This window comes from Thunnus albacares, chromosome 11 (assembly GCF_914725855.1).
Source record: "Thunnus albacares chromosome 11, fThuAlb1.1, whole genome shotgun sequence".
Lineage (NCBI taxonomy): Eukaryota > Metazoa > Chordata > Actinopteri > Scombriformes > Scombridae > Thunnus > Thunnus albacares.
This window is the reverse complement of record NC_058116.1, coordinates 30,616,054-30,641,500: the sequence shown is the minus strand read 5'-3', so window position 1 is coordinate 30,641,500 and position 25,447 is coordinate 30,616,054. Positions and strand designations below refer to the sequence as shown.

At 38.7% G+C, this 25,447-nt stretch overlaps 1 protein-coding gene across 4 annotated transcripts in view; it reads right to left on the bottom strand.

Annotated features, from left to right (window-relative positions):
- pde9aa (phosphodiesterase 9aa) overlaps positions 1-17,781 on the bottom strand; it is a 41,124-nt gene extending 23,343 nt beyond the window's left edge. The window contains exons 1-5 of one of the 4 annotated variants that reach the window (XM_044365083.1): positions 17,436-17,781; positions 9,659-9,729; positions 8,406-8,483; positions 4,109-4,152; positions 911-965 (exon numbers count right to left, since the gene is read on the bottom strand). In XM_044365083.1, the coding sequence (XP_044221018.1) occupies positions 911-965; positions 4,109-4,152; positions 8,406-8,483; positions 9,659-9,729; positions 17,436-17,498 (311 nt within the window). In that variant the 5' untranslated portion in view covers positions 17,499-17,781. Of the gene's footprint in view, positions 1-910; positions 966-4,108; positions 4,153-4,599; positions 5,106-5,365; positions 5,445-8,405; positions 8,484-9,658; positions 9,730-17,435 lie in introns of those variants that run through there. The other 3 variants (XM_044365082.1, XM_044365085.1, XM_044365084.1) reach the window with 3 other exon arrangements.
- Positions 17,782-25,447: the final 7,666 nt, after the last annotated feature.

The following is a 25,447-nucleotide window of genomic DNA, read 5'->3' as shown; positions in this document are numbered from 1 at the left end:
ATGTCTTTACTCCTGTTTGAGGATAAATCGGCTTCAGACGATCAAACAGGTGAGTCGGCCGACTCGGACACTATTCACTGTTTGTTTGTTTCTGTTTCATGTGTTCACCGTTTAATATCTGTAAACAACATTCTGCAGTTAAGTTACGTCAAACATCAAGTTTCAAGTACTCCTCTTTTGATGGAAAATTGAAAATAAAATGTGAAGACTTTAAAGTGCTGCTGTTGGTTGAAAACTGTATTTACAGATAAAATACTGCAGGACTCAACATCATAGTAAACCAACCTGTGCTTAAAGCTGCAACTAACGATTGTTTTCATTATCAATTGATCTGCTGACTATCTAATTTAAGGTGGAAGATGTCTTGTGTTGTCTGATCAACAGTCCAAAATCCAAAGATATTCAGTTCACTATCAAGTAGGACACAGAAAAGCTTCAAAGTCTCACATTTGAGAAGCTGCAACCACTGAATAATTCACCATCTTTGATTTAAAAAATGACTAAAACAATTATTCGATTATCAAAATAGTTGATGATTAATATTCTGGCGATCGATTAATCGATTAAACGACTTATCGTTGCAGCTCTACTCGTGCTGCTTGCAGTCATTTAGAAACAAAGAAGCAGGTGACAACAGAGAGAAAAACAACACAAATACACCTGAACCAGCTGCAGGACATATAAATATCATCATAAACCTTAAAGATCAATGAAATGATACAGAGATGCACCAACAGTAGACATCTATAAGAAAGTAACACAAGCTGGAGATTATTTACAGTAATTAAACATACAAAACAGACTAAACATGCACATATATATAACGTGCTGATTTACAGCAGCAGCTGCAGTTTAACGAGTTAACGGCGACAATCTGCTGCTGTGTGAACACATTCAACCATCTGCTTACCTTGAAAACTGCTCTGCTACTTGCGTCAGTACATTCTGAAAGAGTTCCTCTTTATCTGAGGAGAGAGCAGGCGAGAGGCTGTGTTACATACTCACACACACACACACACACACACACACACACACACACACACACACACACACACACACACACACACACACACACACACACAGCAGTTTACAGCGAACAGCATCAGTATGTTTCATTATAAACACATCAGCAGCTAGAAGCACTGCACATCAATTATCCTGATAAACACACTCGCTCTCTCTTTCACAAACACACACACACACACACAGAGGTTATGTAAGCCAATCTGAGAGCGTCAGATGGCCGAAGCAACAGATGGCAGAGCCAGAAGAGAGAAAAAGATATAATGAAATAAAATAAGCCCCCTTCCCTCTGGTCTCACCATCAGTGATCAACTTGAGCGTCTGAAGTGAACGAGAACCGGCTCGACAGCTTGATGTGTTAACGAGCCGCTTCTGATTCCCCTTCCCACACACACAAACACACACACACACACACACACACACACACACACACAAACACACACAAACACAGCCCTGCTATTGGCTAACAGCGCCACTGTTGTGGGCAAAGTTCAACGTTGCTGGCCAATAAACTAGCAGCTACGAGAAATTGTAAAAAAAAAAAAAAAAAAAAAAAAAAGGTAGTTTGTACATTGTGTCATTGACATTCTATGTTTCATGCCGGGGTCAGAGGTCAACGCAGACTGACAACAGCGTCGTTAAAAAAATTCCTCTCTGTGATTAATTAAGCTGCATCTTCACTGACATGCAAAGACTTCAGTATAAAGCGAGTGTTTGTTGCTTTTTACTTAGATGTTGAAGAAACTTCTGGATATATTTTATGCACATAAAACAACCTTAAAACTAACGTCAGACTGTTTCTGCAACCGAAGCAAAAAGAGGAAAAAGTAAGTTAATGACTGATAAGATCTGTCTGACCCAGATGTTGCATTTATAATCGTGGAAGCAATCAACAGTATGAAGATTATCTATAATAAAAGACAAGCTTTCGTTTCTATTTCCAGGTCTCATCACACAGTTATCTCATGTTATTCTGAGCTGCTGTGATGGAATCAGACTGTAAAATCATAAAAACTGTCAGCTGTCACTCATTTAAAATGCTCAGAGTGGAAACGCAAACCTGGATCAATAAAATACGTCCACATACCTATAAAAATATATATTTTGCTCTTTTTTAATTGTCACTTAATTGTAAACTCAGGACCTCCTGTAGGAATGATGACTCTTTTTTTCCAGTGATCTGATTGGTTAGTGGTCGGGATGTTGATCCTCTGATGTTAAACCTGTTTCAGAGCAGGTCAGCTGTTCAGCACTGGTTACCATGGTGATTGTTAAAAATGAGCCAGCTTCATGATACCAGAAAACCTGAGTTAAACCCAAAGATAGCTGCTAACATGCTAATCTGCTGTTATTGATCCCTGACGACAGAGGACAGAGTGGAATAATCTGCATGTTTCTCCTAAAATAAAACATCAAACTGTGAACAGATCTGAACTTTCTCTCTACTGCTCTACCTCACTGCGTCGCTTCTCATCTCGTCACCAGCTAATAACTTCTACCACATTTAACTAGATTAGATTCATCTTCGTTGTCAGTGCAGCGAAATGCAGTTTAGCATCTAACCAGATCATTCAAACAGTAGAAGATAAATAAATGTGCAGAAACATGTGACGTCAGTTTACAACACAAACACTAAACCTGCTTCAAAACGCAGCAGCTGAAAATCTCACACATGACACGTTATGATCTGCACGAGTGAAACCGTATTCAGTGACCTGTAGTTAGATGACTGACTGTGTGTTACTGACTGTGTTCAGTGTTGTAGTGAAAAGATGGAGGATCAGAGATGAAGTGAGCTTTCAGCAGCTCGCCGTTCAGCGTCGCCACTTATGTGATGTTGAGTCGCCATAAAACAAGTGACTGACGAGTTATATGGCTTTGAACTCCTGCAGTGAAGTGGTTATGAGATCAGGAGCTTTTTATAGATGTTTGTCCCAGGTGTGTGTGTGTGTGTGTGTGTGTGTGTGAACCACAAAGAAGAAGGTTGTTAAAATGAGTTCAAACGGATTTTCCTCCACATTTTAAGTAATAATCTGCCACTTTACTATAATGTCTGTTTTATACAAAGACCACTAAAGGTAGAACCAATACAAGAGTGAAAACATGAACCAGTATCCCAGTTAGAGATGCTTTCCACTGGTAATTTTCCACAGCCCGAGATGATGATGTCTTCAAATGTCCTGTTTTATCCGACCAACAGATATTCAGTGATATAAAACAGAGAAAAGAAGCAAATCTTTGCATTTGAGAAGCTGGAACCAGCTAATATTTGCTATTTAGCAAAATGACTAAAAGCTAAACTCTCAATGAGATTAAGATCACTTTTTTTGTCCTTAATCAGACAATTAGCAAAGAATTACAGTTTTTTAACGATTGGTTACCTGCACGGTTCAATTCCACGTCTTCAAAACTCATCAAAGCTCATTTTACACCTAAAAACAAATCCTCATGTGTCAATCAGACACTCTGAGATAAAAACACAAACAACAGGCAGCACATGAGGATCTTATTGTGTTTAAATGTAGTTTTAATGGTTGATAGTGTATAAATGTGTATACAGTGTAAATACAGTCAGATGTGTAGCTCTCTATAGAACGTACAACAGTGTATCTACAGGAACGAGTCATAGAAATGCAGCAGGAAAGCTTTCGTCTTGTTTTTTGGTTGAATATAGATGTATTTCAGTATGAATACATGTTAGTGTTTGAACATAAACTGAAGAGTTTGTTAACATGTTAAATGTTTTGTTGCTTTGTTTGTGTTTGTGTGAGAAAAGTATTGAGGACATCTGAACGCTTTCTGTGGGAAAACAATGCAAATGTGTCACAGTTTGATCCGTAATTGTTGCTGTTGTGTTGTGACTGTGTGTGTAGAGTTTTTGAAGATGTGGACTCTGTTGAACTCTGCAAGTATCTCATAATAAAATAAACTGTAATAAAACAGTTACAAGAGTCATAAAAACATCAGAAAATAAAGATTTAAAGGAGGGAAAAGACTCTAGTTTGACTAATCAATTATCAAAGGAGTTGCCAATTAATTCTCTATTGATTGACTAATTGTGTGTGTGTGTGTGTGTGGTACTCACCAGCGAGCTGTCCTCCAGTCATTGGTACCAATCTGTACGGTGACCTTCAACACAGCAGAACACAAACACACAGGTTAGTTTTGAGAGCAGAGGCGGCGTGTGTGAAGCTGAAATAAAATCCCCATCTGACGCTGCGCTCTTCCTCCCACTTACTAACTCGAGTGGAAAAACACACACACACACACACACACACACACACACACACACACACACACACACTGTTTACAAAGATTACCAACACTCAGATGTTTGTCAAATAAAAGGTTTCAGATTCTACCCTTAGATAAGATACCAAACATGCACACACACACAGCTATTAAAGTGTCCTCCCTAATCTATGTGTGTGTGTGTGTGTGTGTGTGTGTGTGTGTGTGTGTGTGTGTCTATAACCTTGGGAGTAGAGTGTATTAAGTGTTTTGTCTAACGAGACCAGATCTGTTTCTAATCATTGCTGTTCCCGCTGAAGGCCAAAACTCCATCTACGTTCTCACAGTTTCAGCAAAGTGACGTCAGGTTTGAAGTCGACAATTCATCTGCCATCCTGCTCTGGCTGAAGAGGAAAATTTGGATGACACTGGACCACCGCAGCCTCTCCGAAGGTCACAGGGAATTACGAAACAACAGCGCTGGAAAATTCCTTCCCAGAAATGAAACTGAATGTGTTGTTGTCTTGGCCGATCAGGGTGTATTTTAAGGAAGAAACCGGTATCCTCTGCCTGTTAGTGTTGCAGCGCTGCTCTCCTCTACAACACTGCAGCATTTCACTCGTATATATATGAGTGAAAATTGTGTGTGATTGTGAGAAATGATCTGGGTACACCTGTATGACTGACAAAATGAAACTTGTCTGTTGTCAGTTTGTGTGTCTGTAATCAGCCAAAGATCATTTGTGAGGGAAGAGGCTCCACTCTGTAACAACACCGTACAATCAGAGTGTTTCTGTTGTTCCAACAGCTCCAGCAGAGTGAGACGTCTTCTCTCTCTAGAGGATCAGATTCTCCACTTAAACTTTTATTCATATCAGATCAATCAGGTGTTTTCTAACCTCTGGTGTGTTTGTTCTGGTCTGAATCAGTGAATCGGTTGGTAAACTTGTTGGTTCAGTTTCTCTTCACACAGAAAAAAATCAAGCAAATCAAAAAGCTTCACTAGAAGCCAGGTGAGAACGTTCTCTCCTCTCATTGCTCAGATGTGTCTGGGGCGGGAGCGAGAATGTAAACACAGGAAGAAGGTCCAGATATCAGGAAGACAACGTACTTTGTTGTTAGTCCAGTTCAGAGTTTTGATTTATTCTCCTGCTAGCTGCGAGCAATTGTTGATTTTGCTTATCCCAGCATGCAAAGTGCTCCTTTAGCGTTTTTTTTCAACCTTGCTGACAAGTTGACATCAGCTCTTTGTGCATGCCCATAAATGGCCATCCTTCCCATAGCCTCGGTTGCTAAGGTTGTTGCTAAGGTTTTTCCATGTGTTGTTCATGTTGTGCCATCTCATGTTTTGTATTTCAGCTCCAACATGTACAGATGGATTTGAGAAATTGACATTTTGAGTAAAGGATGAGAAAAAGAAGTTAAATCCTGATACTATAGTTTGTTTCCTGGTTTGTTGACGTAGCCTCCTGAACAGCCGGAAGTCTGCTGAGATGAAGCTTCCTGAAGCTGACCAATCAGAACAGAGTGGGCTCATCAGGAGGCGGGGCCTTAAAGAGACAGGAGCTAAAACGGCCTGTTTCAGACAGAGGCTGAACTGAGGGGCTGCATAAAGGGCCAGTAGAAGATAAATAAGGAGTTTTTAACCAGAAATCATGCAAAGATATTCCAGTAGAGCCCCAGAATATAAATAGAGATCTGGAAATGTGCAAAAATACTGTATGTCCTCTTTAAAGATGGTTTCAGTGGTCAAAGATACACCTGACTTCAAATGAGGCTTGCAGGACAACATTAATGTAAATATTAATATAAATAATGACTCTAAAGTGACTTATTTTTTCATTAATTTATGCCCACATTCACAAACTCACCTAACTCAGGTTTATTATTTGCACAAATATCTTCAGATCTCTTTCTCTGTCTTTTATTCTGGCCATTAACCGTTTATTTTACATGATTCATGATGTCTATGTGTTAAATATAGATTTTAAAAACATGCACCACTTTCCATCAACACTTTATACTTGAAGATGAACACTACGGTAATGTTTTACGTCACAAGACATGACATTATCCAGCTTGCTGTATGTGACTCTGCATCCATTCCTGAACTTTGATTATAAAGTCGTTTGTCTGAAAGGTCATTCTGACTCTCTGGCTGCGTTTCACCTGCAGCCATAACTGTATGTGACAGACGTGTTTCCTAATCAGTGTTAACAGCAAGAAGCTGCAAGGCGTCATAACTCTGTCATTCCTGCAGGTCCCTTCATGGACACATTACTTCATATAACATGTGAGAAATTAAAATGTATCATGTCCGATAGTTTAGCCGAGCATGTTAACTAACAACAAGAGAGAAAGTGACTGCATGAGGATGTTTTTTGTGATGCAGAGAGAATCACGAAACACAGAATCCAGACCTCGACTACTGTTGAATACTGAAGAAGATGGACCGGCGTTAACACTTATTCTGATTCAGAACGTCCCAGAAACTAGTGAATATCACTAAGAATAGTCACTAGTGCTAAACTATGGGATGTTCATATGGGATGAAATAGCGGACAAAGTAAACTGCTGGTTTCTAATTCACACCTGCAGATCCCATTTCCTGGCAGTAATATGCCAGCTGTGAAGCCTTTGAACCCTGTGGTGTTTCTTTTAAAGGGGACATACTCTGCCACCATATTTTTTTCTATAGGGTCCATATTTATATTCTGGGGTTCTACTGGGATATTTTTGCATGATTTCTAGTTAAAAACTCCTTATTTATCTTCTACTGGTCCTTTATGCAGCCCCTCAGTTCAGCCTCTGTCTGAAACAGGCCGTTTTAGCTCCTGTCTCTTTAAGGCCCCGCCTCCTGATGAGTCCACTCTGTTCTGATTGGTTCTTTTTCTCCTTCTTTACTCGAAATGGAAACTTCTCAAATACCATCCGTACATGTTGGAGCTGAATCAGATCTGAAATATGAGAGTGAACAATGTGAACAACTTCAGAACGTGGTCGGACGGCCATTTATGGATATGAGCTGATGTCATCTCGTCTTGAATGTATAAAAAACATTGCAAACAAAGTGTTCAGTGCAGGATGAAACCTTGGCTTCGTCTCACAGGGAGCATTTTTACCTACCTGTATTCTCATTTTCATTTTGTGCATAAAAAAACCTGAGTGGAAACGCTGTCAGTTTGAAAAAATCGCAAAATATTGCAAAAACGTTTGTCCGCTTCACTGAGGTGGAAAAGTTTGTGTATCAATAAAAGCAAAAAAAAGTGCAAAAGGGACAGACTTAGTGAATAAATTATGACATGCATGAAGCCTGTAACTTAAATGTTTATAAATTATAAGGAATCTCAGAGATAACAGCGCACAAATTATTAAATCAAGAGCAAAAATTTGTTACTTTTTCTTCATGGCCCCTCCCAAGATGAAGTCACCCACTGGTTGGAGCGGTTCTGAAGCTCAAAGTGGTCGTCGCCATCTTGGCAGTGCCTGTCTCCGCCTAACTCCCGGCTAATCCCAAATGGGCAAAGAGGTGGAGCTGAGGTGGGCTGAATGAAGCCCGGTTACTGAAACAAGCCACCTAGCGGCTAACGACCTGTCACTCAGAGCAGCCACATCCTTAATTATGCAAAACTTTACGGCTTAATAAAATTTAAATGGGTGAGTTATAAAAAAATTCACCCCGTACAGTTGTCATGAAAGAGGAAATTAACTATAGAGACCAAAACCGTTTTTTGTACCAGGCTGTAAACATGATTTTGGAGCCTCAAGTGGCCATTCGAGGAACTGCAGTTTTTGGCACTTCCGCTTTGGCTTCATTTTCCAGCCCCAGAGGTTACCACTTGGTTATAATGAGCGTCTTTTTTCTCTGATTTGAAAGTGGATTTACTCACGCTGATCCTTAACGGATCATCTCTGTAAAGGAGAGGTTCTCCTGATGTGTTTGACGTCTGTGTGTTCCGGTTTGACACAGTTGTGATCTTGAGATTAAGGGGCGTGAATTTTGACACAAAGGGTTAACGGCTCAGGAGGAGGGAGAAGGAGAATCCGGGATTTACAGCCAGTCGATTGTGTCTATGAATCAAACAGCCAGCTGGCGGACTGTCGATCAATGAATCAATAAAGACATTAGTGGGATGCAGGTTTTCCGATACCTCTCTGTGTTGTGGGGCATGGTGGGGTCGATGGACACCATGGCTCCAGATGAGTCCAGCAGAGACAGATTAGTGTTCCTGCATGAAGACAGAAACACACTTTAAGGTTTTACTGGAACTCAGAGAGCTTTTCTACAAGTTTCTCTGGTTAATCTCCCAGAAATATCCACCAAAAACCTTTCAAAAGAATCTGTGTTGCATAAACATATTTCATAAAATCAAAAACAACAGGAGTGTTTTGTTGGGACTGACATCATCCGCTGCTAATAGATAATAGATCCACACCGCTAAGTGTCTTTGAGCAACACAGTGAACGAAGATGCTGTCTGGGCACAAAATAAGATGAATTCCTCCTCCAGGGATCATAAGTAACCACCTACTGCTAACGTCTGATACGTCAATAACAAAGTTACACAATGATGTGCAGCTGTGTGGCTCACTGACGTGTTTTAAATAGTTTCTGGACAATAACGGGGGAATAAGATATATCAGGCTTTGATACACACACAACACTTGTTAGTAGGTCAATTCATTGTTAGTTTGGAGAACTTTGTACATCCTGTTTTGAAAGCGCTGTATAAATAAATCTTTATTTACTTGTATACAACAGAATGAATCATCTACAGTACAACAAGCAGCAGAAGTGTATCCGGGTGTAAACTAACCTGACATTATTATTCAGGTGTAAAAACATAATTAAATATATAGCAGCACTATAAAAAGGTCCCACTGTACTACTGTACTAAATACACATGTGGTGTTAAAGTCCAGGGAAACAGGAACTGAACTAATTATCACTGAGGCTGTTTGCCAACTACTAAAGCTGACAGGGAATTAGCTGATGAGGGATGAGTGTGAGTGTGTGTGTGGTCTGCTATAGGCTACGTCTGGGGACAAATTTCAGACTTAGGACCAGTTAATTGGGGAAAAAAGCTGATTTTTGGGTCTGTGGTGAAGGTTAGGGTAAGTCTCTAGTGTATGAATGTAAGTCTATTTAATGTCCCCAAAAGTGGTGTGTGTGTGTGTGTGTGTGTGTGGTCTGCTATAGGCTGCTTCTGGGGACAAATTTCAGATTTAGGACCAGTTAATTGGGAAAAAAAGCTGATTTGATGGTCAGTGGTGAAGGTTAGGGTAAGTTTCTAGTATATGAATGTAAGTTTATGTAATGTCCCCAAAAGTGGTCTGTGTGTGTGTGTGTGTGTGTGTGTGCGTGTGTGTGTGTGTGTGTGTGTGTGTGTGTGTGTGTGTGTTACCTTGGCACACCGAGGGCTGTACAAAACAGCTCTTTAATGTCACACGGGCTGCAGAATCTACTGAACACCACCTGAGGGAGAACACACACACACACACACACACACACACACACACACACCACACACACACCACACACACACACACACACACACACACACAATTACATGTGACAAAGAATTTTTTATGTGATGATATTTATTTCATGTCCGATTATGAAGAAATTGATGTTTTGATCAAGTAAACTCCGGTTTACAGTAAATCTCACATACTTCTTAATAAGAAAACAGTAATTATGTAATATCTAATGAACTATCAGGAATGTGCAAGAATGAACAGTATCTCATGTAGGGCTGCAACTAACAATTATTTCCATTATTGATTAATCTGTCGATTATTTTCTCAATTCATCGATTAGTTGTTTGGTCCATAAAATGTCAGAAAATGGTGAAACGTGTCGATTATTCCCAAAGTCCAAGATGACAACAATGTCTTGTTTTGTCTTATTAACAGTTTTACAACCAAAAGATCTTCAGTTTACTGTCATAGAGACTAAAGAAACCAGAAAATATTCACATTTAAGAAGCTGGAATCAGAGAATTTTTGCCGTTTTAAACCCTGGTGTGTCCAGACTTTAGGGGTCAGAGGTCAGCAATTAAGTTCAGCCGTGAGCCAGATTTGTTCAGATTTGTTGACGACGTTGTTCAGGCTCGGTGAAGACTTTCTGGTCTTGTTCACACCTGGTATTAACACTGGGTGATCTGATCACAAGTGGACATCTCTCAGTACAGGTGTGAACGCACCCGAGATGCGTTGAGATCGCTGGTCACATGGAGGCTGTTTACAGGTTTTTTAAAATGCGTTTCAGTGATCTGAACACTATTTTTGAATTTTTAATTTCCTGACATGTTATTTCTTTGTTGCATTAATGTTTCGTTTCACCATCCGTGAACGTTTCAGCGTCAGCCGTTGCAGCTTCGATGCTTCTGGCTACGATAAGAGTTAACTCTGGTTCTTGCAGCAGTCTTTCAGGAATGACAGGCATTCATGTTTTCTCTACAATGTGATCACATAGCATTTCATTTTCCACGATATCGAAGTCACATCTTAACAAGCTCATCCACAGCTTGAGCACGCCGCCTAAAACATGACCTCACAACGACCTGCGACAACGTTGACTTTTGGAATAAAGAAGATACTCAAAGCCAGCAAACATCCATCACACGTATCAGCAGTGAGCAGCAAAGTATTTTATATTCTTTGTCCCATTTGTTCCCAAACAGTGAATTAGAGGAATCCATCCCCTCTGATGGCCAGCAAGTAGTTGTCAAACAACTTTTTCCGAGTGTCAAAGGATATTTTCAGATCTCCCGTGAACTCCAGGAAAGCAGGAGGAGGTTACAATGTGATTGAAACGTTCTTCTTTTCACTTCTTTCTCCTTGTCTGCATTTGTTATGTTAATGTTTTCTCCATCTTTATTTTTCCACACACCTCTTCCTCTTCCCCTCTCGTCCTTCTCGCTTGACCAACAGCTCCCTTTAGCGGCAAGACGCCGTAAACATGCAAATGCAGTAAAAAACACAATCCGACACACAACAAGCAGGATGTTTTGGTTCTTCTGACTACAGTCATGTGAAAGTGGAGCAATCAGCCACTGGGGAGGAACTCGTGAGTCTGAACATGCAGCTTCTCGCACTCGAGGCTCTTGGTTTGATTAAACACCGCAGCGCAGCGGCAGTAAATATTTCAAGTTTTCCGTCTCTTCTCGTCCTCGCGCTTCATAAACAAGGTCAAGCACCGCCGTTAAACGTGACAAATGATTTGTGTGTCACACAAAGAAGGAAGGATGACCCACATAGATAAAGGAGGTGTTTTGCATGTGATGGCATCAAAGACCAGGGGGAGAGAGATGAGGAGGAAGATGAGGAGGAAGATGAGGAGGAGGAGGAGGAGGGGTTAACAAGTGCTGTCAGGAGGGCAAAAGAAGTCAGAGAGCACTTCAGCGGTCTGGCGATGGCAGCCTGTCACAGGTGGAAGAGACAGTGACGGGCAGGTGGAGGAAACACCTCCCCGCTGCCGCTAACACACAATTAATTAACACGAGTCATTCAGTTCTGTCTCATATAACATGACTGAGATTAGAGCTGCAAACAATCCCAAAATTAATCCACAACTAAAAACTGAATCCAGGAAGTCTTGCTAGATACGATCATGTAAAACAAAACTGAGGCTCTTCTTCTTCAGGTGAAATAATAACGTGAATTTATTCTTTGAGGAAATCGAGCAGACCGACGCGTATCGACTCTAAATCTTCATCAGGGTTAATCTGAGACTGTTTTGATAGTTTATTAATCATTTGTGTCATTTTTTTAAGCAGAAATGCCAAATATTTGCTGCTTTTCTTCATCTTACATCATCATAAATGAATATTTTTGGGTTTTGGGCTGATGGTCGGACAGAAGAAGACGTCTGATGGCTTCACCTTCAGCTCTACTTTTGGCCATTTTTATGGCCATGAAAGTCTCCTGTAACCTTCGCTAAGCATGCTGGGTACAAACACGCTCTTCTTCTCTTCTCTGCTGCCAGTACAGTTAAAACCACATGAAGAAGAGTTATTTAAGACATTTTGTTTCCCAAACTTGACAAACTCCTCAGATCAGACAGACAGATTGTCTTCAGGGGTCCCAGTTCTCATTTTAAATTAATGCAATTTATGTATATTTAATTTTGGCTGCCAGTTATTTATTTATTGATGTTTTAACTGTGATCCTAGTCGCTCATGAAATCCGTCTAATGCTGCAGCGTAAATACTCGGTTTTATCATCAGTTTCTGTCCGTTTCAGAACTTTACTGATAAAGAACAGAAAGAAAAAGAGATAAAAATGTTCGTTTGTACAGATGCATAAAATCAAAAAAAAAAACACAATGGAACCAAAAGGAACAAAAGATGGAAACAACAAAGTGATGAGCAGAGACTGAGCTGAATGTAAATGAATGCTGTAAAGTGTCCCTGAGGATATGATGACAGCTCCTCCAGCTGCTCTTTTACTGATGAAAAAAAAGCTCAACATGTCTCATTTATCCAGCAGCTCTCTGAGAGGCACTGAGAGAATTAATTAATTAATTAATTGGATGAGTTAAACACACTTCAGGATGATTCAAATCAATTTGCATTTTTTTATCCAAAAATGGAAATAAATGCATGTTCTCGCTTTAAAATGACTGATTTCAATAACAAACATCTACTTCGTCATAACCGTCCTGCTGAGGACGCCGCCGCCGCGCCGTAAACCTGCCGCATCCACTGTTATGCAAAACGGTTCAGAAGACGCCAACATGCCGCGAACAGAAACCAGAATCTGATTAGATTCAATGAGGCGACAAAAAAAGCAAAGAACAAACAGAAAAACAATGACTGCTGCAGACAAAGGAAGAGCTCACGACTTTAATAATACGAGCTGCTGTAGTTTATGTATGAAAAACACTGAATATGCATCAGATAGAAAACAAATAGAGAGAATAATAAAGGTTTAATTACAGCTGGAAAACAGGCCTTCATTAATATACAGCCTGCTGACTGTTCATCATTTCATAACGATGATCCGTGCGTCACCTTCAATCTGTGACTCTGGACTCAAACGAATCAAAATCTATTCATCTATTATTAAACCTGAATGGAAAAGGTTTCAAAAAAACAAGAGCAGAGTGAGACGCTGCGACCACTGATCCTCCAAACAAACAGCTGCAGCAAAAACACACATTTAACCCAAAATACAGACCTTTACAAACTAATTCATAATCAATTCATCATTTTGAGTCAAGAAAAAAATGCTAAAATTCTCTGATTCCAGCTTCTTTAATGTGAATATTTTCTGTTTTCTTTAGTCTGTGATGATAAACTGAATATCTTTGGGTTGTTAACTGCTGGTCGGGACAAAAGAAGACATTTTAAAGGCCAAACAACTAATAAATATATTAAATATATAATCAACAGATCAATTGATGCTGTAGCTGTCAGCACTGAATGTTAAACAGGAAGTTAAATCTCTGTTTGGTTCTATTTCTATTATTACATGACGCTCTCATGACAATAATAAAACCAACTTGTACCTGTTTTGTACCTGTGTTGCATATTTAAAACACATAAATAAAACGTCTGCATGAGGAAACGACATGTTTTCTGCAGTCTGTGTGAACATCATAAAGAAAGAAACGAGGCAATAAATGCAAAGTGTCGGTGAAGCATAAACCTCATTATATGACCTTTTTTTTTATGAGCTGCTGTTCCTCTCTGCACTGGTTTGTTCAGTGTAAACACAGATCTGCCTCCACAGGCTGCAGTTAGCAGAGAAAAGCTTTACGGGACAAAATCAGCTGAGATTTACTCAGCCCTCCGCTGCTGCATGTGTGTGTGTGTGATAATAAACGCTCGAGTGTGTTTTTAAATGTGTGTGAAACTGTAGAAGTAATAATGTTTCCTGTTAAAGGATTTTGTCTCTTGTGCTTGACAGTGATTTATGTTTTGCTTTCAGCTGATTTCAGTGACTCGGTGTCGTCACACGAGGAAGAAGAAGCTCAGAAAAACGGAATGAAGTCATCTGAAAGGCCACCGACAGCAGGAACAAGAGAAAGGACAGAAATGCAGTTTTACTTTTAGAGCTGCAACGATTAGTCGATTAATCGATTAATCGATCGAGAAAGTTAATCAGCAACTGTTTTAATAGTTGAATAATCATTTTAGATTTTATTTAAGCTAAAAATGCAGAAAATATTCATGTTTCAGCTTCTCAAATGTGAAGATTTAATACTTTTCTTTATCATTAATGAAATCAAACTGAATATTTTGTGTTTTGAACTGTTGGTCAAACAAAACAAAACACCTGAAGACGTCACCGTGGACTCTTTAACTGACATTTTACAGACAAAGCAATTAATCGAATAACGGAGAAAATAATCGACAGATTGATCGATAATGAAAATGATTTTTACTTGCAGTCCTAAATGTTACAGAGTCAGTTTTATTTCTTTATTGGCTGCGGCTTTGAAACGTGTCGGTTTACTATCGAAACTATGATGTTTCCACATGTGACGACTTCACACAGCGTCGATGTTATTAGTTCAGTTTCTGTTTGAAGCTCCGATGGTGACGTTTAACAAAGATGGAAAACCTGCAGCCAACCTGCAGTTGTTTTTAAAAGACAACGACTGAAAAACAAAATGAAATGAAAATAACTGCAAGTATTTTAATGATTACTGAGTCAAAACTCTCGATTTAGTTTGTTTTTTATATAATATAATATATAATATTACATTATTTATATTATCATGTAGATCATGTAGAATAGTTAAAGAGATAATTCAGAGATACAGAGTCAGAAACTAATCAATACCTTCACACAGACTCTTTTATGTATCTGGTTTAGTCTGATATCAGGCTCTCTGGGATCTGTTGTTGAGTGTCTGTGGGATCAAATATCATAATAATAATGATCCCATAGACATCCAGGAACTGAGTGACACAGCAGGTAAACTAAAGGGAAGGTGAGGAGGAGGCGCCTCCGAGCTTTGTCTGAGGTCTCAGACTTTAAAAAAGTCTTGATTTAGACATTTTGTCACATAATCCTGCTGTCATTGTGTCGGTGTTTGTATTCCTGCTGGATCTGCAGGGCTCTAAACTACCTGCTGTGATAGAAAGGTCATTAGCAGCTGACACAGGTGTAATTTGCATACATTTGGCTTCACTGCAGCTGACTTGCGGCAACGTTTCTGTGTTTTTCCTTCAATATTTGTGAGATTTATGAGCCTTATAAGACCATTAACATCTAAAACTGAAGAAAGGCTGTGAACAGGTGGAGAAGTCAGTCGGTGCCCTGGATTCTTTAATCTATAGGAACTCTGACTGTGTGTGTGTTGGACAGACTGAGTGTGTGTGTGGAGTGTATTTAGAGGTCACAGCCTGAGTTACTCTTCAACCTCAGAGCGACCAGTGGAGCAGAAACAACTTATTTATTGGCCAAACAAACCTGAGATTATTCTGCCTGTACGCACTGTAAATAGTCACCAATTGACTCAGCAGGTTGTATCTCACACACACACACACACACACACACACACACACTGTGGCTTCAACTTATTCTCACTATTTTTAGCCAGTAAAGTGCTCAGTATCAGTAGGTTCACTGTGACAAACAGACATGACATTTACACTGCAGACCTGCACCAGCGTTTGTGTATCATTCACTCAATTTGCTGTGAATTACACACAGCAGGAGGCAATAAAATGCTCCCTGTGACGGTTTCTGACCCAAGCAAACCTCAAGAGTCTCTGTTAGGATTCACATGCAGCGGGTTAGTTCTAACTGGTCGTTCAAACTGGTGACACTGGTTGATTAGAAGTGATCTTATGTATGCGTGATGTATAGTAGACGGGTTACAAACTGATACGTGTGTTAGTTTTATCTTCTGTGGCATCACATCTGAATATTAAGAGATGATTTTTAATAACGTTCTTCTACGTTTCTTTGATGGTTTCATGAAACAAAGACGCAGTTTTCTTTCAGTCAGTCGAGCCCAGAAAAAAATAGAGCTGCAACTAACGAATTTTCATTATTAATCTTTCTTTATGAATCGTTTTGTCTATAAAATGTCAGACGACAGTGAAACGTGAACATTATAACTTCTAAAGATATTCAGTTTACTGTCATTTATGACACAGAAACGCTTCAAATCCTCAAATCTGAGAAGCTGAAACCAGCAAATATTTGGCGTCGCTGCTTAAATAAAACTACTAAAATGATTATTCAATTATCAAAATAGTTGATTAATTAACCGATTAATTTTCTGTTGATCGACTAATCGATTGATCGACTAATCCTCGCAGCTCCGGACAAAACTAAAGATTACGTAGCGATTTAAACGCCTTCATGCTACTTTAGCTTATTTTTTAGTTGAACAGAGAAACTTTAGAGATTTATTGTGTGTCTATTAAGATACAATAAAAGATTTTAAAGTCATTTTATCTCCTGAGCCGACAGATTTTTGTGTTTTCTTATTGTACGAACTGTTGCATTAAGCAGCAACTTTATAGTATCATTATCATACTTTTTAATGATTTTAGTGATAAAAACATAAACAATGAGTCACTACGCAAATTGTATAAATAAACCAATATAATATTCAATGTTAACAATACTGATATTGATATTTATAAATAATCATGATTAGGGCTGCAACTAACAATTATTTTCTACGGATCATTTTTAGTCTATTAAATGTCAATAATGTTGAATATCTTGTTTTGTCCGACCGACAATATTCAGTTTATAATGATATAAAACAGAGAAAATGTTCACATCTGAGAGGATTTTTGGTGATTTTTGCTTGAAAAGTCACTGACACGATAAAATCGATTATTAAAATTGTTGCCGGTTATTTTTCCTTCATTCGACTAATTGATTATCCGACTAAATGTTTCAGCTCTCATCGTAACGTCGATTATTTTTTAAAAACTGTTTATAACTTTATTTATTTATTATTACTTTATTAATTAATTTAAACGTTTTTTATTCATAATGTTCCTGTTAACGTTTGTGTTGTTGTTATGACTCCTCCCCCTCCACCTTTCAACCAATCACGTTCTCTCAACTTCTTCTTATGGAATAACATTTATTTAATTTCATAACTTTTTATATTTATAAGGTTATAAGGTGTGACACTTCTTCGTAGAGCTGCAGCTTATAACCAGGTGTGTTTTCTTCTAACTGACAGTGTTGACATACCTTCTGAATCCTGCCGTCCACGTCCAGGTAAATGACCCGGTAGGAGGACGAAGCGGAGCCCATGGTCCCCTCTCCTCTCCCCCGGCGGCGGTGCGTCGTCGTGCGGCTCCTGCTCCGGGCTCCGTGCCGACGCTCCGGTCCTAAACAAACCGCAGAGGTGAAGCAGAGTCAGCGGTCCGACACCATCCCACCCGCCCGCCTGTGTGGCTCTCTCCCCCGGTGTGTCTCCGCTCTGTTACCTCCCTCTCTAACCGCATCTCATAAAGCCCGTCCGCGCGCGCGTCCCCGCCTCCCTCAGTCACTACACACACCTCCGCGGTCCGCGCGCACACGCACGCGCTCTCTGTCACACACACACAAATACAGCTATAGTTATATTTTCTACAAAGCTGGTACATATATTTGGATCCAAACCAACATTAAACTGATCTACTAACCTTATTATGATGATATATTCAATTAAGTTCAGTTCAGTTCATTTCAAAGGGGCTTTATTGGGAAACATAGATTTACATCACCAAAGCAAGCGTGAAATAAAAACAAAAACTGTAATATTATTAATAAATAAAGATCTACTAGATCTGTGTAAACAACATTGTAGTCAAATATACAAATAAGAAAAGCTAAAATTAACGTAAGATTGCAAACAATAATTGTGATTTTGCTGTTAAAAATATATATACAGATAATTAAAGATAACTTGAATGTAGAGATTGCAGTTAAAAATATAAATACAAATAAATGAGAGCTGAATAAACACTGCAACTGGTTTTTTTTAGAGATGTATTTGAAGATATGTGTTCTGTGTGTTTGTACAGTATATGTGTGTTCGACGTATAGAGATCAGCACAGTGATAACGGTCACACAGGTGACTGGACGCCCTTTTATTAGCCATGTTTTCAAAATCTTTTTTCATATATCTTATTTCTCTGTGCTGTGCACCTCTGTTGTTGTTGAAAAACTATGAAAGGTGCAATAAATGACATTGAGCCTCACTGGATGTCAACAAACAACTATTTGCTATGTAAAGATATAGTGGAGTAAAGGCGTCCTGAGCAGTGAATAAAGTCACACTCCCTCTGTGTGTGTTGTTATCTGAGCTTCTCTGTTCTTTGTTTTTGTAGCCGGACCGGCCGTGAGCGCATGTTAGTGCATGTGAGCGTGCATGTTAGTGCATGTGAGTCCCGCTATGTCTTCCTTGTCTGTTTCCAAGATGGCCGCCACATCACGAATGTTCTCAAATTACAGATAAACACTAAAATATGTTTCTGAAAACAGTTGAGGCACGAAAAAGGCAACGCAGTAACAGAATCTTGATTCATATTTGATCAGCTCTGCCTAGTTTGACAGTTTGATTTGAGTTTCGTGAGCTGTCAGCTTTCTTTTTTTTCTAACTTGAGTAAAGTGAGTAAACGACACCATGGATGTATCAACTGGTTACAGGAAGAGCGCCGGGCTTTGAAGCCAATTTGACATAGTGGAAATTAAACCCTGAAATTACAACGTCATGAGATGCTATTGGAACCAAAAAGACTTTTTCCCATAGATTTATATTGTGAGAGAGTATATAAATATAAAGAGTTATGTTTATACATTCATACGACACACACGTTTGTTTTGTTCTGAGATGTTGGTGCTGTAGTGCGACATCTAGTGGCTGAATGTCGTGTACTGCAACTTTAAACACACGTCAGGGAGCCACACCGCCGCACTGGGTCACATGTTCCTTCATCATGAAGAGTTTGGTCACGTTAGTTTGTTTAGAAACGGCTCCAAAGACTAATAACAGCATCATGTTTTCAGTCTCTGGAGAGTAGTTCTGTGTCATTAAGAGGAACGTGTGAGGACGCGATTCCCTTTACAGTAAACAATCAATATTTTTTTCACGCTCACAGTATTGATCAGACTCTGACTGATTGTACAAAGTCAAGACTTGTGATACGAAGCACAACAAGCTAGCAGAGCCTCAACAGACCTGTGGTGTGTGCCTTACACAGAACTACTCTCCTGAGACTGTAATATATATGTGTGTGTGTGTGTGTGTGTGTGTGTGTGTGTACTATAATAATGTAGCATATCTTAATAGATGTAGTTATAAGCCATTAATAAGAACATAATTTGGGTTGCCAGGTCATGAAAAATCTCTTAAAATATCTTACTACTTATTAACACTTATAACTGCAGGATGATTGAATAAATTATGATTATCAATTACTCATTAATGTGTATAATTGCAGACTTGATGGGTTATGACAAAGTGAGAAACCCATAAACATTATTACCAAATAGAAATGATCAACTTTTAACAACCTGGCAACCCAAAACAGCTTATAACTGACTTATTAAGCATTAATCATTAATAAATCCATTAGTTACAACTTATAAACCCTTTATTAAGTGGTTCTGTTTCTGCTTTCATATGAGCTTCGTCCTTGGTGGTTAAAGCAGCTCAATACACACCGTCCTGCATACACCCACACAGTATACAAACACCCACAAAGACACGCACAGTACATACAAATACACACACATAAATGCACATATACAGAAAAAAAGAGAGACAGACACACAAACATGAACACATCACATCTACAAGCATTCACACACATATACTAACCAGAAAAAGGTATTTTCATAAATAAAATTAAGTCTGAGTTTACTGCAGTGTGTGAAAATGTAACTAACAAAAAAAAAAAAAAAAAGAAAAGCTTCAGTGTGGTGAAGTGGGAATGCGTCTGATTTAATTCAGCAGGCATCCAGAGAGAATTACTGGAGGATCCATCCATCAAGGCCCACGAGGAAAGAGGAGCAAACACAGGCTGTGGTGTTATTACGATGAATCACTGCAGCACGCAAAAGACTAAATTGCTTCTTGAATAAACCGACATTAAATCTGCAGCCAGAGGTGGAAGAAATATTCAGATTCTTTACTGCAGTAAAAATACCAATACAGCAATATAAAAATACTTCATTACAAGTAAAACTCCTACAGATTATGAGCTTGATGTAGTTAAAGTATTGCAGTAAAAGTACATAAGTATTATGAGCTTGATGTAGTTAAAGTATTGCAGTAAAAGTACATAAGTATTATGAGCTTGATGTAGTTAAAGTATTGCAGTAAAAGTACATAAGTATTATGAGCTTGATGTAGTTAAAGTATTGCAGTAAAAGTACATAAGTATTATGAGCTTGATGTAGTTAAAGTATTGCAGTAAAAGTACATAAGTATTATGAGCTTGATGTAGTTAAAGTATTGCAGTAAAAGTACATAAGTATTATGAGCTTGATGTAGTTAAAGTATTGCAGTAAAAGTACATAAGTATTATGAGCTTGATGTAGTTAAAGTATTGCAGTAAAAGTACATAAGTATTATGAGCTTGATGTAGTTAAAGTATTGCAGTAAAAGTACATAAGTATTATGAGCTTGATGTAGTTAAAGTATTGCAGTAAAAGTACATAAGTATTATGAGCTTGATGTAGTTAAAGTATTGCAGTACAAGTACATAAGTATTCTGAGCTTGATGTAGTTAAAGTATTGCAGTAAAAGTACATAAGTATTATGAGCTTGATGTAGTTAAAGTATTGCAGTAAAAGTACATAAGTATTATGAGCTTGATGTAGTTAAAGTATTGCAGTAAAAGTACATAAGTATTATGAGCTTGATGTAGTTAAAGTATTGCAGTAAAAGTAGTGGTTTGGTCCCTCTGACTGATATATTATTATATATGACATCATTAGATTATTAATAGTGAAGCATCAGTGTTAGAGCAGCATGTTACTGTTGTAGCTGCTGGAGGTGGAGCTAGTTTACACTACTTTATATACAGTTAGCTAGTTTAGTCCAGTGGTTCCCAACCTAGGGGTCGGGCCCCTCCAAAGGGTCAGCAGATAAATCTGAGGGGTCGTGAGATGATTAATGGGAGAGGAAAGAAGAAAAAACAAAGTTCTGATACACAAATCTGTTTTCAGTTTTTGGACTTTTTCTCTAATCTTTGATTTTTGCTGAAATATTGGATCATTTGAACATTTATTGAAATGAAAGCATGTGAGAAGTTTAGAGGGAAAAATCACTATTTGGTGGAGCTGTTAACAACTCATAGACATGTGAAATGTGACCCCGACTACACACTGCTTTTTGTAAGACGTCAAAAGCCAAAAAGGTTGGAAACCACTGGTTTCATCTTTAACAATGTGTTGTATTTTAAAAGCTTGTTATATTATCCATTGTGTCAAATCTTCATCTGAAAAGTAACTAAAGCTGTCAAATAAATGTAGTGGAGTAGAAAGTACAATATTTCCTTCTGAAATGTAGAAAGTAGCATCACATGGAAATACTCAAGTAAAGTACAAGTACCTCTAAACTGTACTTAAGTAAATGTACTTAGTTACTTTCCATCACTGCTCACAAGAGCAAGTAGCTGGCTATTGGATCTGCAGTCGCCCCTTCTGAGTGCAAACTGGTTTTCATCCCTCACCAGTCTTGTTGGTAGTCCTGTTTAACTCTGCAGGGTGGACGGATGTCAAAATCCACAGGATCCAGTGTTTTAAAATTAGAAAAGAGGAACTTTGGCACTAAAGAGACTGTAACGTTGAAAGATAACTACTTGATTTGACTCATTTGGACGCTGAAGCTTCATATTAGCTTCAGATAAACTTTTGTGGATTTTGTCCTCCATCACTAACATTGTAAGGTCATTATGAAGGGATCTTCTAATGGTCAGTATGAACAAGAGGAATGATTACAGCAAGAAAAACAGGTTTCAATGTTCAGTTGGGCTCCTGAATGTTGTTTAAGAGACACTGGAAAAATTGTGAACCCGTCCTTTAAACCTTTGGATGGTAAAAGTGAAAGTAGAAGGTTTTTTATCATTAAAGGACAAAAAGTGGATCAATATGCTTGTATTGTGTTTGTTCTAAACCCCTGAGCATGAGTGTGTGTGTGTATCTAGTCTGCCTGTGTCACTGAGTGGGTTTCTGTCTGTCAGGAACTTTCCATCTTGGACACCTGCCACCTCCAGCTGAGACTCGAGGCCCCTCGATGCCACGAATCCGACCGATTTAGCCGACCTGTAGTAGCACGCTTTCAAAAACACGAGCCCCAAACAGTTATCTGAAGAAAACAAACGCTTTATTCCCCCCCGCCCCCCCCCCCCCCCACCTCAGAAGGCTTTGAGAGTGAAACAAGTTCTTTCTCGAAATTGAACGATATCTCTTTACAAAATCAACCGCCTAGCAAACAAACAAACAAACAAACAAACAAGGCACACAATGTTTCAAGTACTAGGCCTACCACCGACACACGATAAATACACACATGTGGTTCTCCTCTAACGTTGTCTAGATACCACCATGACAGAAACGATCCCAGAGTTTGAGATATTATTATTTTTTCCACTCAGACACAGTTTACAGCCAATAAATTAACAGAATATAATTATAAATATTAAACAAATCTGGAAAAAAAAAAAAAAAAAAAAAATCACAAACAGTGAGATTTTTGAGATTTTCAATGAGAAGATTTTCTGTACTTAAAAAAATCAAATATTGGAAAAAACTGTTAAATTTGAACCTTATTTATCAACATTGCACTGTGACATAAATCCATATATAAGACCTTTACATTCATAATATCTCAGACCCCCCCCCCACAGGAAAGCATTATTATCTGGATTTTTTTTGTTTTTAAATATAAAAAATACAACTTTGGTGCCTTCATTTTTACATTAAACCACCACACACACACATAACGGACAGTTTATAACTTAAATGGCTTTTAACATTAAGTCTTAATTAAATTAAAACTCCACAATCTCTTTGGTTGATTAAGGCAAAGGTGGCAGAAACAGCAACTTTCACACAGTAGAGGGGGGGGGGGGGGGGGGTTAAGGGGGGGTTGTAGTGGTCTCAATATGAGCCCCTTTCACACAAACAGCATCATTTTAAAACGCTGCAGCAACAAGCGGAGAAAGATCCGTTTTGTTCTTTTTAACTGCAGAGATGAACTTGAACGCATCGGATACGTTTACACAAGAAGCTACAAGCATTTACAGAAAGGTTATAAAGGGTCAGTTCACACAAACATTTCCTCACTCGCCTCTAGTAGCGTCTATCAGTGCAGATAGTTCTGGTTTGTTTTACAATAGAGAGAAGTTTGTGCTGCAGAAACTGTTTAAAAAAAAAAAAGTCTTTCCAGAAACGTTGCTCCGGTTTCTCTGGATCAGAGGTTTTTGTCAGTACGTCTGCTGGTTTTCAACATGAACGTATAGAGGAGAATATTTTGAGATTCTGACAATAATCATAAAGATATTGATGGATTTTTCTCTCTTTTGTCTTGTCTTACTTTGATTTGGAGGATAATTGTGCTCTCAGTTGTAGACTACAGTTCCCATAGTGCTTTGAGGCATGTAAACAGGAAGTAGAGCGTTGGCATGGATCTACAACTTGAGCCCTGTGTTTTTTTTTTGTCTATATTTGATGACATTAAATTGGCTCCATTAAAAATCAGCTGTTAGCAGCTCCTGTTTGATACTGAAGAAAACGTACAGATGTGATGATTCTCAGGAGTTCTGCAGTTATTATTTTTATCTGGTTTCTAATCAGAAATATGGATGTTTATTCACAAAGTCACACTGAATATAAAACATGTGTTTCATGTCTGTGTCCTTTAGAGGAAGAGCGAGTTTTGATGCCATTACGCCCCCCCCCTCCAGCTCTCTACTGCCCTGCAGCGGAGGCGCCTCACAGTTTGAAATCCCAGATAATCTGCAGAACATGCTGTCAACAGTTATCAGCTGAAGCACTTTCTTCTTCCAAAGAAAAACAGCTCTGAGATCTGTCGACGGTCGTCTGTGGATTATCTACAATAACAGTTTCTGGAAAGACACAAGAAAACCTGACAAATAAAACCACAACTATCCTCGTCTGTAGATGCCACAAGAGGTGAAACATTTCTCATCATTTCTACAGAATCTGCAGCTTAATGTGTGAAAGGGGCAACGGAGGATTTAATTTTTCATACTGGCCGGACGCAGCCGTTCTTAAGTCTCCTTGTGTTTTGGGGCAAAAGTGCACACGATTCAAACGTCAGTTATCTGACACACACTTATAATATCACAGGTGCTCCGCTGAATAACAGCAGGAAACGGATCTTAAAAGAGTCCACAGGAATAAAGGTTCACATTTGGTGTTTGGCAGCGAACTGCAGGCTGACAGATAACAAACACAAACTTCAAGCAGTTGTTTCATATCAACTATGGATCCCACCGAGCCTGATGAACAGAGCTCTAACCAATCAGAGCTCTAACCAATCAGTGGTGAGTGTCGTATCCGTCCTGCTGGAGTCATCGTTTAGCCACATGGAAGCTGCAGCAGGAGGCAGTTCATGCTTTCAACAACCTGCGTATTTGCCGTTTCTGTTGCCGTTTTTTCAGGGTTAAAAGGCAAAGGAACCCCGTTCTGACAATCACATCCTCAAACCCTCCTCAAGCTCTGATTGGCTCGGTTGTTTTTCTCTTAAAAGTCAGAGGGACAGCTGAGTTTTTACAAAGATCCCTTCAGAAACACAGTTGAAAGATTCCCTCCACAAGTAGAAATACTCTGCTTTGAATAGTAATGTGTCTGATATGTTTTTTCCCCACAAAAATGTTCAGTTACTTTGTTAAAAACCCTTAAAATCTCCTTCTCCGTCATTTTAAAAGCAAGAATCTGTGAATATGAAGATATTTTTCATTTCTAAAGTTTAACACTGTAAAGTCTATTCAGTGTTTGTGCATGTAATGGACTTTACAGTGAAGGATTTAACTTTAGAAATGAAAAATATCTTCATATTCACTGATTCTTGCTTTTAAAATGACGCAGGAGATTTTAAGGATTTTTAACGAGGTAACTGAACATTTTTGTGGAGAAAAAACATAGTACAGAGTATTTTTACTTGTCTTAAAACACATCTGGAGGAGATCTTTAAGATGATTAAGGTTAAATATAAAGGCAGAGATGTTATTAAATGTTATTA